This window comes from Copadichromis virginalis, linkage group LG16, assembly GCF_057382275.1.
Source record: "Copadichromis virginalis isolate Kocher_CV1m ecotype Utaka linkage group LG16, C_Virginalis_male_GT1.1, whole genome shotgun sequence".
In the NCBI taxonomy this organism is placed as follows: Eukaryota; Metazoa; Chordata; class Actinopteri; order Cichliformes; family Cichlidae; genus Copadichromis; species Copadichromis virginalis.
In genome coordinates, this window is record NC_140633.1 from 33,762,309 (window position 1) to 33,780,059 (window position 17,751).

Consider the following 17,751-nt stretch of genomic DNA (forward strand, 5'->3'; position numbering starts at 1 on the left):
ATTCTGTTTTAATATCAGTTTCATATCAGACTTTACACATATACAGTTGATTTTTTTTTAACCTTCTTTAGGCAGGAGGAGGACTCTCGGGATTTAAAATCATTTGCTTTACTCTTGTGCTCAAATTGATGGTGCAGTCATATCGTCTCATGCATGTTTATGAAGGCAGGAGATGTATCCAAGAATAAAATCATTAGAACTCACTGAAGTTTCTGCGATTTTTCAAGTGTTTTTTTTTATATTTATTGATATCCAATTCTTGGTTCCTCCCATGCAACCACATTTAAGAAGTTCTGTAGGTCATATAGCATGTGTGTGTTTTTCCAGTTACATGATGAAGTTTCCATACATTGACCGGACAAGGATAGCAGTGTTTGGAAAGGTGAGCCTCCTTTTTTTCCTCCATTTTTCTACTTTTAATTTGTGACCATCTAAATTCTATTCTTACTTCCATTGCTGAAATTATTAAGTGCCAAGAAGCTACTTAGTAAAATTTCTACTGAGTGACTCCAGAGATTGAATCCAAGTTCATTTTTACACTCGATGGATTTCAGCAATTAGAGATGAATAAATGTTTGTGTTTGCTCACTTAGGGATATGGAGCCTACATAACATTAATGATGCTGAAGTCTACTGACAGCCTGTTTAAATGTGCGTGTGCAATGTCACCAGTGACCGACTGGAAACTCTATGGTGAGTAAAACATCTCTCAAAAGAGGTTAATTCACATTAAAGATACATTTTACAAGCTGCAAAGCAAATGTAAGTAAAGATCAGTAAAACTGCTGTGGTGGACTTTCCTGTGGATTTCATACATTGTGGAATTTCAGACCATTGTGTTGGTCCACAACAATAAATATATAATATATATAGGCAGCATTATGTACCACACCAGTTTTATTTGGCTTGAATATTCTAGTTACTAATGTGCACAGAATATACTTTATTTCTCTATACTGTAACACAGTACTATTGAACATGTTCTGGTTCTGCATTTTTGTTTTTTTAAGTGATATTCTTTTTATCTTTATACTTTTTAGTGTCCCCAGTGTTTCATTGTTGTTGTTTTCCCATGTTTTCCCTCTGGGTTAGCTCCCTCGTCTTCCTTGTTTCTGCTTCTTGTTTCGCTTTGGGAATTGTTCTTCCTTGCATGTCAAATAAGTCCTAGCTTCATGGGTACATTTGAATAGTCTGCTTTGGTTAGGAAGGTTTCATTCTGGCACTCATAACAACTGTTTGAATTCTTCAGATACTAAGCAAGAGGAGAGGAGATAATATCATCCTACAATTTATAGCGATGCAATATCCAACCATTCCTTAAAAGATCAGCATAGTTGGAAAAGTGGTGGAGCATATTGTCCGTTTCATACCCTAACCTACTGATGTGTATTTTGAATTTTTAATCATTGAACCCCAAGGTTAGAACATTAAAATGCTGTCATGAAGTGCTTGCTGTCCAGGTGTTGTCTTTCATGAAGAACAGATTTATCCCTAGTGTGGTTGGACTCTCTCCACAATGAGTTTCTCTTTCTCTTAGTCTTTATCACTTTATCACTCCTCTTTGGTCTCATTAAGTGTTTCTCATGAAGGCCAAGGAAAAATGGCAAGGAAAGTAGAGATGCAGTAATATTTTGTCTCTGTCTTCCCTCTAATTCCCTGATTGTTTTCACCTGTGTCATGTCTCCTGCTTTTTCTTATTTCCGTGCTTTGTGATTGTACTCCCCTTGTTGTCATTTGCACTGTGTGAGCTCCCAACTTTAACAGCTCCTATGAGTTTACCAGAATAGAGCATTTTTAGACAATCATGAAACGGTTGGTCCTGATTTATCATCACCATATTGCATCATCATCTTTATTCATTAAAACCTCAGTATATTTTCCCAAACATGAATTATGCATCTCATGTGTAACAATTTAGACTCATGTCTACACCCAAAAGCAAAACTTAATTCTCCATATTGAGCAGTGCTCAATATGTCAATGACAGCCAAAAACTAATCTGTATTTCTAACTGTCAGAAGCAAATGAAAAAGACATAGCTCATGTCTGCAACATCTGATGATTAACGGGCAATTCAACCAATTAAAGTACACAGTAAAGTGACAAAGTAAACCTAGATCATTTATTAATAAACTGAATAAATGTAAACTTTATTCTTCTCCTTTAGCCTCTCACTAAAAATGACCTGTTTATTTCTGAAATCTGAGTGTGAGATGAATCTGACCACTGTAAACATTGTCCTCTGCAACACTGAGATGACACAGATGACTTTTTCACCACCACAAGCTGCTTTCCTTTTTACTAAAAGTATTTAATTTGGACCCTGAATACCAGGATCTCCACTTTGTGCAGGTACTTAGCTGCAGCTGAAGCACTGTGTGCTAGTGGCACTGTTAAGATTGTCTCACTTCTCATTTGCACAGCGTCAGCGTTCTCTGAACGATACCTCGGCATGCCATTACGGGATGACAGCAGATATCAGGTGCGTGTTTACTGCTTCCACGAGCATGTTTCCTGTAGATCTTTGAAAACGTTAACATCAATGACACACCTACAGTTAAGCTCCTGCAGTTACTGAAAGCAGCTGCTATCAAAGTCAGAGGCAGCGATGCTTTGCTTTACTTTTTCTTTTTTTCTTTTTTAATGCTCTGTAGGATTTTGTCACTCATCTGTCTTTGGTTACTCTGAACTCCGGTGTGTCAGATCACATGCCGAAGTTTGGGGTGTTGATGTTCAGCTATCAGATGTACTTTCCTCCCAGTGTGATAGGAAGGAGGCAGTGAAGAAGAACAAAACACTTTTTTGCACAAGCACAAACAACAAATCTGACCCTGACAAGTATTTCATGGCTTCTGCTGTACCACACCTTACATTTTCCTCATAATTTATGCAATCTGTGATATTTCAAGAACAGAAAATAATATCTGTGGGAGATGCCTTATCACTTAAAGATCTCGAATTAATTTGAATGACTCTGTCGGTGTGTGTCTGTATGTAGAATGTAATTTAGTACAGTGCCATTCATTTGATCACATTCTGCATCTTTTTTTATTTTCATTTCTCAATGCCAGTTAGCATATCTATCAATTAATTATCTCCCCACTCTTTCTCGCAGTTTTCCAGTGTGCTGCAGAATGTTCAAGCTCTTAGGGAACAGACACTGATGCTGGTGCATGGCACAGCAGATGGTAAGAAGCAAAATAAATCGTAGATAAAAATGAAAATACGCTATCTGTGGTGCATCACTGCTGAGCACAAAGAGGCATGCAATCCTGGAAGGTAATGAGGCAAATGCTTTTTAATCAAAAGATAAATGGAAAAGTGGGTTATCTAAATTGATGCTGGGATTTCCAGAGGAAAACATTCCCTGATTAACCATGCATGTCGGATTTGTTGAGGCATTTCCATTCTCCCAGAATCTGATTGTCTGTTTTTTTTCCCAGTTAGGATTCAGGCTGAATCTTGCTGACATTTTTCTCTTTTTACTCCCAGCCAATATCCACTTCCAGCACACTGCTGAGCTCGTCAAGAACCTTGTGAAAGTTGGAGCAAACTACTCAATGCAGGTGTGTAACCCAGAGATGTCATCACTAGGTTTTTAGAGTGCATTTGGTAGAAAACAATGACCTATGGCAATGATAAATGGCTCAACTGTTATACAGTGTCAAAATAAAATAAATACATTTTTTAAATAAAAGACTTTCCATATTAGGTTGGTTTTTTTTTACAGAATATTTTCAGTATTCTTTGGCCATACCTTGATTTTAACCATTTAATATTCACGGAAGCGTCCTTATTAAATTTTTTTTTAATTAATTAAGACAATTACGAGTAAATTTTCATTTCTTTTTTACTTTGATCCTATCTGCTCTAAATATATATTTTGCATAGCCTCCCTCACACTGACATTTCTTTGGGTATCACATATAAGCTATAAAAATGCAAGTTGATGCAAATAAATAAAGTAGAAAATCTACACTTTGATCGCATCTTGATTACTTCATTTAAAATCCCCTGTGGTAGTGTACCAAAGCACAACTGCAAAAATGGTGTCTTTGTTCAATGAATTATGAACTATGAATTTTAACGAAATGTCCTGTTTAGGTTGTGTTAAAAAAGAAAGCATAACAGGAGCATGTTGATCTCATAGCTCTGGCATGATTAGTGTTAGGCAGAGCATCTTATAGTTGTCGCTTGACTAGAATAACGTGTGGTGGAGCTCATATAGCAAAGTTGTGCATCCTAAATATAGCACCTGCTCATTATGTAAGGTTTTCTTTAAAATAAGCAGTAAAGATAACTTACAGAGATACAGTCCAAGCTGTTGTCTTTTCTAAATGCACGTCCAGCTTGTTCTGATTCCCAGGAAACTGTGACAAACGTGTGTTGTTCTTTGAAAGTCACTGACATGTCTCAGTTATGCAAAAGCTTCCCTTTGGTAGTGGGTTAGTAAGATTGGGTTGTAAGTTTCAAGTGCAGATTCCAAACAGGAGATGAACCTTGTGGCTAAGAAACCACATTAGGAGGCTTATTCAGCCTCCTAATGTGGCCTTGGTAGGTCTCTAAAATGTGACCGTTATCTCTCAGCTGCCTATATTGCAGTTGGTGCTGCATTAGAGGTACAGCATTAAAAGCAACCTTGTTTTCACTGATGAGGCACTAACAAATTGGCATTTTATGATGCTTCTTGACAAGAACGCATGTGTGTGAAAGAAACAAAATATGACAAGGGTTCAGACTGAGAGAATTGAAGTTACATGGTGTATGTTTTAACCACTGCATTACTAGAAATCTCCTAAGTTGCAAGATTACGTCAAGGATTTTTTCAACGTGCTCTGATCCCATTCTTTTAGATGCTAATGGTGTTGCAGAAACACCAGTGGCTGTGGTGCACTGACGGCAAGATGTCCGTGCCGCCAGTGCACCACAGCAATACTGAATGCTGAGAGACAATAGTTGTCTTACAAGAGTCCATACGGAGGTTGGTAAAGTGGAAGGTAGATGACCATAATTTAATTCAGACCTTTGTGTTTTGTGTTGTTTTTTTACTTTTTCTCTCAGTTGCTGCATAGTTTTAGGCTTTGATTGGGAGCGGTTAAAGTATTCCACTTTATGAAATTAACTCTACTCTGCTATTAATTTTGGCACTTTGTTTAAATGTGATGCAAAATAGGAGGTAATCCCACCTCACTCTGCCCAGAAGCCAGGCTATACAGCAGAAGACGCAGCTGTGGGATTCTAATGGAATAGACAATGATTATATATCACTGCACAAGTCAATGAAATGAAATGTTTGAGTAACAGTACACTTTGAGCAAGAGCAAGTTGTGTTTCTGGCCACCCAGTGAATCGAAGTGCAGATTATGTCGAATGTTATTTTTCTCTTTTAGCACTGTTTTCATTTTTCCTCCACAAAACAGCTGCCCTTTTAGCTGCTAAATACCCCTATATATTAACCAGAAAGTCAATAACTTTGTCTTACTTCTGTTTGGTGCAAAGGAACTAGTCTGTACTGTGTTTTCAAAGCTTTTTAGTTTAGTCCCACTAATAGAAGCAAAGAACATGAGAGGAATGAGAGTGAACAAAAACAATAAGCTAAAAGACACAAAAAAGACTCCACAAACCTGAGATGGTTGTGTGCAATCAAAGTACCCTGAAAGCTGTTTTCCATGTCTTTTACCCACCAGATCTACCCAGATGAGGGACACTTCCTGTCTCAGCAGAGTCGTCAGCACCTCTACACCACACTGACCAGTTTCTACAGGGAGTGTCTGAAGGAGGAGTTGCTACCACTACCCGATGAAGAGGAGGAAGAAGAGGAGTAGGAATGTGTCTTTGGGAGTCAGACCTTTGGCAGAGCTTGAAGAATTTTGCTGAAATCCGTCAAGGCCTTTCGTGTTTGGACCAAGTGTTTAGCCAGAAAAGGACACTGGGGTAGAGCTGCTGATGCTCCCAAAGTGTGTATGTGTGTGTGCGTGCGTATGTGTGTGTGTATGAGCACTCCTGTGTGTGTGTCTGTGTATGTGTAAATGTGATGAAAAAGATAGCTAAAGGACACAACAAGTGACACTCGCATTGCCGGGACTTGAGGCGCGAACTGTCGTCTAGCATAGAGTCATTTCAGTTTTGGGACGCTCAGTTTCTCGGCAAAGCACACTGAAGATCTGCTGCAGGTTCTCCGAGCTGCAGTCATTCACACTTAACCAAGTGCATGGTTCTTTTTCCCCCCTTCGCCTTTCAGCTTCACTCATTCTTGCCATGTCAGTCTCCTTTGTGGTACTGCGACACTTTGGAAGACAAGAACACCGATATACACCTTTGATCTCACTTCTCTTTTGGTTGTTGTATCGTTGCACAAGGAAATGCTCCAGTCATCTGCAAAAATGTTTAGTCACGCAAGTTCACTACAACCTGAGCAGATCCTGAATAAGTGCAATTTCCTGCTGAAACCCTCTGCCATCGCCCACCCTGAATGGAAACAGTGTTTAGAGGTCACACTTTATTGTACAGCAGTCTTGTGTAGACATGTACAATGCCTTATGAGGTTCAACATACTGTAATATTACTTGCTGGCAGTGGTAGTCATCCATTAGCAGTGTCATGTTAACCTATGTCAACTCAGGTCCTCGAGACACGGTGTTGCAGTCAGTTTAGAAACTCTTAAGTTTGGGATGAAGATAACAGGTTTATAGGCCATATAGTAATTTCAGTTTCAGGCCACACTGAAAAAGCTCTCCATCTTAATATGTGATTTGAACCCTTAAATCAAATTGCACAAGTTTAAAAAGGTGTGAGATCATTTTCCAGTGCATCTCCACCAGAGTAAAGAACCATTTCACGTATTTTTGGACACTAAAAGACATTCAAAAAAAGAACTAAGATGGGGAATTTTACAGTGTCAGTAAGGTGTTTGCATGTCTACAGGGAATGTGTCAAGTGTTGCCACATTTTGTACAGTACAATACAGCAGAGTGTGTACATAAATATATTTTTAAGATGTCAGATCTCATAGAAAGTTTAGTCTATGGGGATGGATTGATTTGACCTGGACGTCTTGTACTTTCATTTCTTTTCTGTTTTCTTTCAAGCTGTTGATTTTCTTCTTAGGATGGATTTTGTAATGCTTGTTCTCGTTCTTTTTGCTGTTTTAAAAGGGAAGGGTTGAGGGTTGAGGTTTTGGGGTTATTGTGATTGTCCTCTAGTGATGATTATAAATAATAAATAATAATAATAAAAAATGTAAAAAAAAAAAAAAAATGTAAAAAAAAAACTAAACAAAAAAAAAAAACCTTTGAGTTATTCTGGTGGATTGAACACAAATAACAGAGAACCAAATCGGCTGCATTTGTTTGCAGGACTGAGCAATTCAATCTAAAGTTTCATTTGTTTGTTACCTTGGCAGTCACATTAAAGAGACCCAGTCATCTGTCATGGCCATGGGCTACCTGCATTAATGATTTAGCAGGCAAGATCTTCTTATTTAAAGTCAAACATACTTGCATCAACACTGCATGTCTGTGTGCATTAATCACTGCCTGCACTTACAAGCTTGAATGACCAAGCAGATGTTAATTCTTAAATTTGTAGTAGCCAGCAAAATGTGTAACAGCTATGGTGGTTCAGAGCTCAAAACAAACATTATTGGTCGTTTTTTAAGGAGGAATGCATCAACATGGCAACCTAGCCAGATGGAAGATGTTGTGAAAAGGTCTATTTTAACACCAACAGTGATCAGTAGGTGTTTAACGACAAACAAATATTTCTCTTCTCTGAAAGTCCTGTTAGTCATCTCCTGAAGATGACGCTCCCAATGGAGACTTTGTTTTTCTTTCTTGTCTAATGAGAAAAAAAATCTTGATAACCACATGATGTCAACGCAGATCTAAAGAAAATAATAGGACAACCGAACAAAGTCAACTCACAGTTTTAGATCTTTCAGTTCTAAAGTTACTGGTGACATGGTTACATTTGGGCTAACATCTACCTCTTTTTGTGGACTCGTCACCTGTTTGGTAAGCTTTGAAAGAAGAACTGCAAGGCCAAAATGCATTTATGACATTTTAAAAATTACAGTTTCTGGCTTCTTAAACTGGACTTTGTATTGTCTCCACGTGTCTCTGTGGATTCTCTCTGGGAAATCATGCTTTCTCCCACAGTCCAAACACATGCTCATTAGGTTAACTGGTGATGATAAATTGACTGTAGGTGTAAGTGCGATGGACTGGTAACCTGTCCAGGGTGTAGCATGCTTCTTGACCTATGGCAGCTGCAATATGCTTCAGCTCCCAAATTGGAGAAGCATTTAAGAACAGTGCTTGGTTGCGTGGAACTACAAAGCAACAAGCCAGTGTTCTTCAAGTGCCATTCCAAAGCCCAGATAAATCGGGAAGGTTGGATCAGGAAGGGCATTCAACATAAAGTATTTGCCAAATCAAGAATACAGATCACAAAGATCAGTCAAGGCTTTAATTTTATTTATGTAGGATGAAATCACAACAACATTCCACAAGGTGCCTTGTATTTTAAGGTAAAGACCCTACAATGATACAGAGAAAAACCCAAACAGCAAACAACCCCCCCTCTGAGCAAGGACTTGGCGACAGTGGCAAGGAAAAACTTCCTGTTTAAAGACACAGGATGGGGTGAGGGTGTGTTCAAAGGCAGTGAGAGAAGACATGCAGAGGGTTAGTTTGAGCATTTTTAGCATTTGGCTTGAACACCACCAAAGTCTAGGCCTCACCCTAAAAGAGTAACAGAAGTTAAACATATACTGTGTAGAGGATGAAAAAAAACCTTTTATACACATTCACACAACAAGTACCCACTTTTAAACATCTGCAAACAAACAATAACACTGCTCTTATCAGTCTGAATGTTACTCTCCTTAAACATTTTTTAACTTGAGAAAACAATGTGATCACAACATCAGTTTAATAACTGCAGCACATTTCCACCACATAATATGATGTTTTAAAAGTTCCCAATGATGATCAAATTTCATTTTACTTGAATTCCCTTTCCTTACTAGTAATACTTTGAGAGGTGTGCTTATTTGCTTAACATTGTCACTGTTAGGTACTTTCGGCTTAAAGGTGATTTGAGCCTAAATCAGACTTAATCAGGCTAGCAAAGAGCTGTTACAGAAGCTGCAAATGAAACGGTGGATCTCTGCAGGATGCTGCGATATCTATGTTGATGAACTGTTACTTTAAATTCTGAGTAAATCTCCAAGAGTTTTACCTGCAAAGCCTTGTTGTCATTCAGTATTGGTCTCATATCTAAACGTCTCAGCTGATGTTTAGATGTATCGCTGGGAAGCATTGTTATGGATTCTCATTGGATGCGGCTAATTGGTAAATTTGCAGAACTGGTGCTTCTAATGAACATATCTTTTTGTAAGCACCACTCTTCTTTTCTACTCAGAGAGCCAGTCCCACCACATTTCTTGAAAATGTTCAGATTTTTTGACCTTCATGTCTTAAAGTAATGCTGGATTCATGTTTTTCCTTACTTAGTTGAATGGTTTAGCAGTGCTATGTTAGTACAGCAACTGACACTATGTCAGCATAATATAACTGATGATAATACAACTTATAAAAGCTGGAAAAAAAAACCTTGAACTATTATGGAGACTCCCTACTCATCAGCTTTTAATCTGCATGCCATTTGCTATGCTTAGCACATCCTGACAGCTCTGTATGAGCCCCAGCTGCAAAATTGCCATTGATCCAGTCATATCACTCTGTATCGCTGAAGCAAAGGGGAACATTTCAGTGATCTATACTATACTCGTTACATTAGAGTGACCTTGGAGCTTCATGAATATATGCACTGTCACTTTAAAATCAAAATAATCTATTACTGCAACACACAGATCTAAAAATGTCAAGTTTGTCAGTTTATTTGAGCGTACAAATGTTTCCAAGTATACAAATGTCAACTACAGAGGGCAATATATATATGGTACATGAGATGCAGTTTGTCAGGCAAGTGTAGAAGTGTGAGCAGCACAGGGTTATGGTCAACAAACAATCAGTTTGCTACTGAAGGAAAGATGCAGTATTTATTACAGTTCTGTTGTGGCCAAAGCGCACTGTACAGCATAGACTGCTTATCTTACACATGAACTTTCTCCATTCTCCACTTTAATTTCTTTTCACATTTTGTGGATATTAAACACTGTGTGGAACAGTAAAGGTTCAAGCTGGTCACAAACATCTGAAATTTATTCATCTATTTCTAAAAACATAGATGAAGATATTGTTAAACTAAGAAATCTTCCCTGAATAACACAATTAATACTTTTAATATGTCACATGGCAATGTGCACCCAAATAGCAGATTCATCTTGAACAGACACACAGGTTCCTTCTAACAAAGATAAAAGAAGAAATACAAAAAACTAAGACTCACAGTAACTTCCTTTTTGAAACTTTCATATTAAAGGTTTTCTTTACCTGATTTAAACAGCATGGCTAAACCCCATTTCACTCTCTGTTACATATTGTCATACGATATTTTTGTATTGCTGTGTTTGCCCGAAGCTCAGAAAAGACTATATGAGGTAAAGGCACCTGCAGGAACTGTTTGGTGATTCGGTCTGATAGTGATACGATTTGGTGGATTTATAGGTGATTTTTCTCTGTTCACAGAATGTATTCACATGAATTCACAGTAGATTTCAGGAAAGATACAAAAAAAAAATACAAGTTTCTTTGATTCCCTGACATTTGTATGCATTACATGGTACAAACATTCAAAACAGAACTCTTAATGGTAGTATAATATTAACCTATCTTTTGTTTTTCCCCACAACCTCAGATTCACTGCTCTAACTTTCTTTGCATTCCAACAAATGTGAAGGGACCTAATTTAAATATTATAGGTCAGTGGGGTTTTATTAATCATTTTTATCAGGCAGCAGATGTTCAGGGAAACACAACCTCTCATCGCTGGCTCACTACAGCAGTTGCTCCAGCGCACTCTCCATAAAACCACCTTACCACAGGAGCTTACTTGGAGCTAATCATCTTCATTGTACCCCTCCTCAAAGCAGCGGTTGAAAAAGTTCAGCACTGAGCTCAGAAAGTAGTGTTGACTCTTTACTGAAATAATGTTGTGTCCTTCATCTGGGAATATCTAGTCAGAAGGAAATGGAAAGGAGAGTCATTATTTCTTTGTAATAAAAAACATAGAAATGATGTATATTCTAAGTGAAAGAAAGGAGTTCCAAAAACAAAATAAAACATTGCCTTGATATTAACATCATAGTACAGCCAACAAAACTACACCAGCAAATACCAGTTAGCATTGGTAATAATCAGCTGACATTGATGAAAGACAAGAAAACAATGAACGGATGAACTGGTGACAGTATGTTCTGATCTGCGGCTAAGGATCTCCTGCTAAGATCTTTTTGCCATATAGCACAGGGAACCTTCACTTGTCTTGTAGACTCTAACCACTGGATGCGCTCAAAGGACTAACATGCTAACACTATTAGGCAAGTGGTTATAATGTACTGACTAAGCAGGAATTGTGAGAGTTCAGGCTGGGCTACTTGTGTTTTCTCTTTACACATTTGAGCAGAAACTGTTCAGAGGTAACAACATAGCAAACATGCTCCAGTGCTACCCTATGGTCATCAGGATCCACACTCCGCACCACCCCAAATAAAATATGCAAATACAGTGACTATATAGAATCAATCTAAAGTGTATAAAGGAATTGAGACACTCATGTTGAAGAATACAATTACTGTAATAAACTAATTAAAAAATTAAAGGAACACTTTTTAATCAGAGTTTAGCATCAGTTACATTTTATAACTTAACTTTGATATGATATTGATCTGTTCAGTTAAGCAGCAGAGGGGCTGTCAATCAGTTTCAGCTGCTTTGGTGTTTTTAAAAGCTCCTCTAGTGCAACAGTTACTAGAGGGGTAACAATGAGAGGATGGGAATTAGAGAACCCCCAAAATAGTAATGGCTTTGCAAGTTCTTTGGTGTTTTTTTTATGGGTTTTTTTTTTGTTGTTGTTGTTGTTTTGCATTTGGCTAGCAGGGCACTGCTGTGAATGTATCTGACTAAACAATCAGAAACAGACTTTATGAGGGTGGTCTGAGGTACCAACATCTTCTAGTGGGCCCTGTGCTCACACCACAGAGACTGATTGGCATTTGCTACAGCATTCCAGAATTAAGAATCAGAATAAAAATCCAGCATGATTTTCCCATGGAGATCTGAGGAGTTTTCAAAGTGTTGTGATTTTTTTGTACAATTTTGTTGAGCAGTGGGTGTTAAACATGACATGTGACCATCACGATCATGTTCGGGGGAGTAGCATGCATCTGAGTGCAGGGAGATGGCATATACATTTATTTTAATGACTTTACACCCTCCTGCTGATCAACAGCTGGTAGAAATGAGAGAAACTTGTGGAGCTTGCACATCAGTGCACTCGTAGTGCAGTTGTTTCTTTCTAATTAATAATATTAATTGTCATTTATATAAATTCAATAGTAATGGCTCTTAACTTATTTCAGCACCATGGGTGTTGCCATTAGATTTATTTATTTATTTTTATTCTTCATAGGTCTCTGTGGCTAGTTTTTCTGACAATGTTTCAGTTTGAAATAAGCACTTTCTCATACAGAGAAAGAATCAAAAGATGTCACATGCAGTTTTGTGTACCCAACTAATGCAAATGAAAATCAAGCTGAAGGATCACAGTTTTAACAGACTGGGGGAGATCCAGTAACCACTGCAGAGGCACAAATGCAAGGGGGCATGCCAGGACTTTTACTGAATTATCTAATTATCATCTTATACGAGAAGATGATTTTGAAGGCGAAACCGGCCACATTTAAAACGGATTTTTTTTTTTTTTTTTATCTTTAACCACAGTTTGTAAAATCTCGCTGACACAAAATAGACTGTTTGGAAAATTATTCATATAAACGTTGCCTAGCATCTGCTCACACAAGCAGCTGTCCACAAACATTGCTTTAATTGCCAAGACCTGATTATCTTGTGCAGCAGAAAGAAACCATCACATATCTGACCACACTGCTTTCTGATATGGACACATGGGAAAGCAGAAGCTTTTGTTAAATGACTTTTCAACCTTCAGAGAATAAAAATAAGAAGGCTGGTTGATAAATTCACAAACACAGCACATGGGTCCGCTCTTGTTAGGGAACTGAAATGAATGTCATGCAGAGAGGAGATGGCAGAAGTCACCTGGAGAGTGTAGTTAACATTTGATGCAGACAGCAGTTTGACCAACTCAGCAGAATGCTGGAAATGAACATTGGCTGTCAAGAGAACAAAGAGTTGCAATGACAATTTACAATGCAATAACTTTGCACAACAACCATTCACCCCATTATGCAGAGCATTGTTAGGAATTCAGTAAAATAAAAGAAATGCAATAGTTAGACTAACACTTACAGTTTTTTTTCCTTTGCATTCATTTTTATGTTAAATTTGCAAAAAAGAATTGTCAGTATGTACTTATTTACAGTTAATTTGGCAGTAAACCCTACTTAATTCTACAGCTACATATCTGCTTCATCATGTTTATCTATTCCCATGCTCACCATCTGCTGTGCCGTGGATAATAAGAAAGTTCAATGGACTTGCAGGTCCTGTGATGTTGCTGAGCAGACTGGAAATCTGCAGGAGACAGTGAACAGTCACCACCCAGTGCAGAATCAGACACAGCTTAACTATATCAGATTTAAATCTAATAAAACAGCTCATAATGTTGAAGCCATTAGCATAAAACTTTGGTTAGAAGACAAGAAACTACATCTTTAAACAGCATCAGTTCCCACTCATAAATATTTATAGCAACTTCTATCAGATGCAACCAAACACAGATGGAAGTGTCAGTAAGCAAGGGTGGATGTACTGAAGTAACAAAACTGTCAAGTGACTGAGCAGCAGAGATCAAAGCTTCCCTTAATGAGTTTTAATTTTGCGCTGCCATCAGCAGAACTTTGTACTTTGCTGATCTTAAACAGAAACTTCAGTTGCAAAGGTGAGAGGAGAGGCAGTTTGGACATCTTAAAATCTGTTTGCATCTGGTGGTGCAGTGCTAGAAATACTGCGGAAACAACAGTTTTGATTTTTCTAGTTCAACCCAGACCAGACCAAAACAAACACATTTTTCTTTTAGTGCCTGCAGTGTTATTTATCCATGTAGATTGTTTTTTCATTAAATTTATTGGGCATAATTTAGAAACGCATACACCTGTGTTTATTAGAGCCCATAATTCACACTGCATGACAGAATATAACATAAAGCCAGTAAGTCTAAAAAACTCGCTGTGGACTTTGGACTGTGGCAAAGCATAGACCAAAGCACGGCCATAGAAACATATCTAAAACTTTGAGTGATCTAGGAAGCACAGTGGTCTCAATTAGGGCTGGGCCATATTATACCGTTCACGGTAATACCGGTATAATGTTAGGCAACGATAGGAAAATGAAATATCGCGATAGAATATGAGTAAAACGCGCATGCGCAGTGCCTTTGTTTTCATACGCACATGGCCGATTGTTGAGTGAAACAGATGAACCAGAATTGGTTTGTAAAAATGGTGCAACTTCAGTGATGTGGAACTGGTTTGGTGTTTGTCCGTCAGATACACGACAAAGCACATTTTTTTTTGCAGAACATGCAAGCGGCCGTCGGACTAAGATGCCCTTAAATCTGGGAGTAATCTGGGTCCTAAACTCCGTATACTTCAGGTCAAACGAACACTGCAGCATCACTAAGAGTTAAAAACTGTCTAAATTCTTTCATCTTTAATAAAACGATCAGCATTGCTGCTTTACCAGGTGTAACTATGAAGTTTAACTTCCAGGCATCCATGAAAACAAAATGTATTACATTTAACGGAGTTAGAAGCTAGCAGGAAGCTAGCGGAAGTTAGCTCGCTAGTTACCTAAGCATGATATTGCATGTTCTGACTGAGACATTTCTGAAAAAAATCAAACGTACAGCTCTGCTATCACTTCCAACATAAATGAAGACAGGAAACTAAACAGCAGTGACGTTTGTAGGGTTACTGAAGTTGGGCTAGCTGGTATATAATAATGTGCTACGTGATCGATAGCAACACAGCTATGTTAGCATAACATAAACAGTGAAGCTGGAGGACGAACACTAACACTTTTCCACTTATAAAAGTTAACGTTAAGGTTCCTCATGGTTAGAGACAAATGCAATCGCATGGCAGGATGCTGTAAAAGGACCAATCTTCAGTCAGGAGAACAACTGAGATAATCCATCCACAATACAAGGTTAGTCATATACTGCAACAACATGGGAATAGAGCAGCTGCCAGAGAATTCAACATTAATGAATCAATGGTACAGAAGTGGAGGAAGCAAGAAGAATGAGTTTAATAAAGTTTGATTTATCTGACTGCTTTGTTTCGCGTAATGTGCCTTATAATCCTGGGCACCCTATGGTCCGAAAAATACGTACTGCACACTGCAGTTTAATGTTGCAAAGCACCTCTTATGTCAGCCCATTTCTACTGGGAATGCCTTTTGGTTAAACTTTCAGCAAGGAATTTGCATTTGCACTGTTACATTTTTATAAAGCTTTAATGTACATAAAAACCAGCTTCTTGTTTAAGTGAAAATAAATGATAGGTTGTCTTTTTGCGCTAGTAATGTTGTGGAGTTGTATTTTGTCTCGCATCAATTATATCGTTGGTTATATCGTTATCGCAAATTTTCAAATATATATCGTGATAAATATTTTTGGCCATATCGCCCTGCTCTAGTCTCAATAACTGCAAAATGAAAGATGATTGAAACTACCAGGACTTTTAACTGTTATAAGGTTCAGACATTGCCAATGAGATATATATATATATATATGTAGCGAGCGAAAGCCACCGAGTAACCGCTAAGGGCCTCTATACTACTTGTGCAAACTTTCAGACCCAAAGCTCTCACAGGAACGAGCCCAGAATAAACAGGACAAGAGGGTCAATATCAGTCAGATATGTTAAAATTTATTATTTTAAAAGAACACAAAGGGTTTGCAAAAGGCCTAAAACATCAAAATGGTAAAAAGGTCACTAACGACCACAAGATAGTGTTATTGGTTCAACCTGCCAGCAATGCAACTATCACCTGAGGGCTTGCTCTCCCTTGGCGGTCCCAGATGCTCGTTGCTTTAAAAGAAACAAATCCACCCCAAATAAATACGAGCCCAACAGAACACTTATCGCATGCACTAAGTGCTAGTTCAGGCAATAATCGGTGGCACTAAAAATCACTCTTAATAAAAACTTATTCACTGCAAATCCACACAGAGCACCTCTAAAGATCCTAATTCCCCTAAGGTAAGAGTCCCACTCAGGGATTGCACATTGCCCGACTAATATTGCACCAGCCCAGTAGAAATAAAAACAAACCCGGCATAAAAAAAACAGTTTTAAAAGGTGACCCTACCAAAACCAAAAACACAACAACAAGGAGAAGGAGGGAAAAAAAAAACAGCGACAAATTCACATGTGCAGCCTGCCCTCCAGCAGACAACTGTGTTTGCTGCACACCTGGCTTATCTTGGCTTATCTTGTGAAAATCACTACTCGAACCTCTGCTGTAGAGGTTTACAACAACTGTTTGTGTATCAGACGATTAAAACTTCTCAGGCTCTTCCCTTACTCACACAACCATTGTTCACAGCCGCTCGTCAGTGGAAATGAAGAGCACCTGCTGCTACTTCCTCTTTTATACCCTCCATTGGGTCCCCTGGGTCCTAAAGACTTCCCCATTACATATATATATATATATATATATATATATAAACAAAAACACCCAGCACGCCCCTGCGGGCGGTTTATCCTTCAAGCTCGGGTCCTCTACCAGACGCCTGGGAGCTTGAGGGTCCTGCGCAGTATCTTAGCTGTTCCCAGGACTGCGCTCTTCTGGACAGAGATCTCCGATGTTATTCCCGGGATCTGCTGGAGCCACTCGTCTATCTTGGGAGTCACCACACCCAGTGCTCCGATTACCACGGGGACCACCGTTACCTTCACCCTCCACATCCTCTCGAGCTCTTCTCTGAGCCCTTGGTATTTCTCCAGCTTCTCGTGTTCCTTCTTCCTGATATTGCTGTCATTCGGAACCGCTACATCGATCACTACGGCCGTCTTCTTCTGTTTGTCTACCACCACTATGTCCGGTTGGTTAGCCACCACCATTTTGTCCGGTTGGTTAGCCACCACCATTTTGTCCGTCTGTATCTGGAAGTCCCACAGGATCTTAGCTTGGTCATTCTCCACTACCCTTGGGGGCATCTCCCATTTTGACCTCGGGACTTCCAGGTTATACTCGGCACAGATGTTCCTGTACACTATGCCGGCCACTTGGTTATGGCGTTCCATGTATGCCTTGCCTGCTAGCATCTTGCACCCTGCTGTTATGTGTTGAATTGTCTCTGGGGCATCTTTACACAGCCTGCACCTGGGGTCTTGCCTGGTGTGATAGACCCCAGCCTCTATGGATCTTGTGCTCAGAGCTTGTTCTTGTGCTGCCATGATTAGTGCCTCTGTGCTGTCTTTCAGTCCAGCTTTGTCCAGCCACTGGTAGGATTTCTGGGTATCAGCCACCTCCTCTATCTGCCGGTGGTACATACCGTGCAGGGGCCTGTCCTTCCATGATGGTTCCTCGTCTCCCTCCTCTTTCTTGGGTTTCTGCTGCCTGAGGTATTCACTGAGCA

General features: G+C 38.9%; 2 protein-coding genes across 4 annotated transcripts in view; one reads left to right on the forward strand and one right to left on the reverse strand.

Moving 5' to 3' along the window:
- The window catches only part of dpp10 (dipeptidyl-peptidase 10 (non-functional)), a 251,290-nt gene extending 243,829 nt beyond the window's left edge, over positions 1 to 7,461 (forward strand). For all 3 annotated transcript variants that reach the window (XM_085434453.1, XM_085434454.1, XM_085434455.1), the window contains 6 exons: positions 328 to 382; positions 594 to 693; positions 2,424 to 2,482; positions 3,116 to 3,188; positions 3,493 to 3,566; positions 5,688 to 7,461. In XM_085434453.1, the coding sequence (XP_085290579.1) occupies positions 328 to 382; positions 594 to 693; positions 2,424 to 2,482; positions 3,116 to 3,188; positions 3,493 to 3,566; positions 5,688 to 5,825 (499 nt within the window). In that variant the 3' untranslated portion in view covers positions 5,826 to 7,461. The remainder of the gene's footprint in view (positions 1 to 327; positions 383 to 593; positions 694 to 2,423; positions 2,483 to 3,115; positions 3,189 to 3,492; positions 3,567 to 5,687) is intronic.
- A 2,424-nt stretch (positions 7,462 to 9,885) lies between these two features.
- Positions 9,886 to 17,751, reverse strand: part of LOC146691170 (inactive dipeptidyl peptidase 10-like) — a 146,406-nt gene continuing 138,540 nt past the window's right edge. Inside the window, exons 24-26 of the mRNA XM_085434456.1 lie at positions 13,601 to 13,676; positions 13,242 to 13,315; positions 9,886 to 11,139 (exon numbers count right to left, since the gene is read on the reverse strand). Of these exons, the coding sequence (XP_085290582.1) occupies positions 11,023 to 11,139; positions 13,242 to 13,315; positions 13,601 to 13,676 (267 nt within the window). The 3' untranslated portion in view covers positions 9,886 to 11,022. The remainder of the gene's footprint in view (positions 11,140 to 13,241; positions 13,316 to 13,600; positions 13,677 to 17,751) is intronic.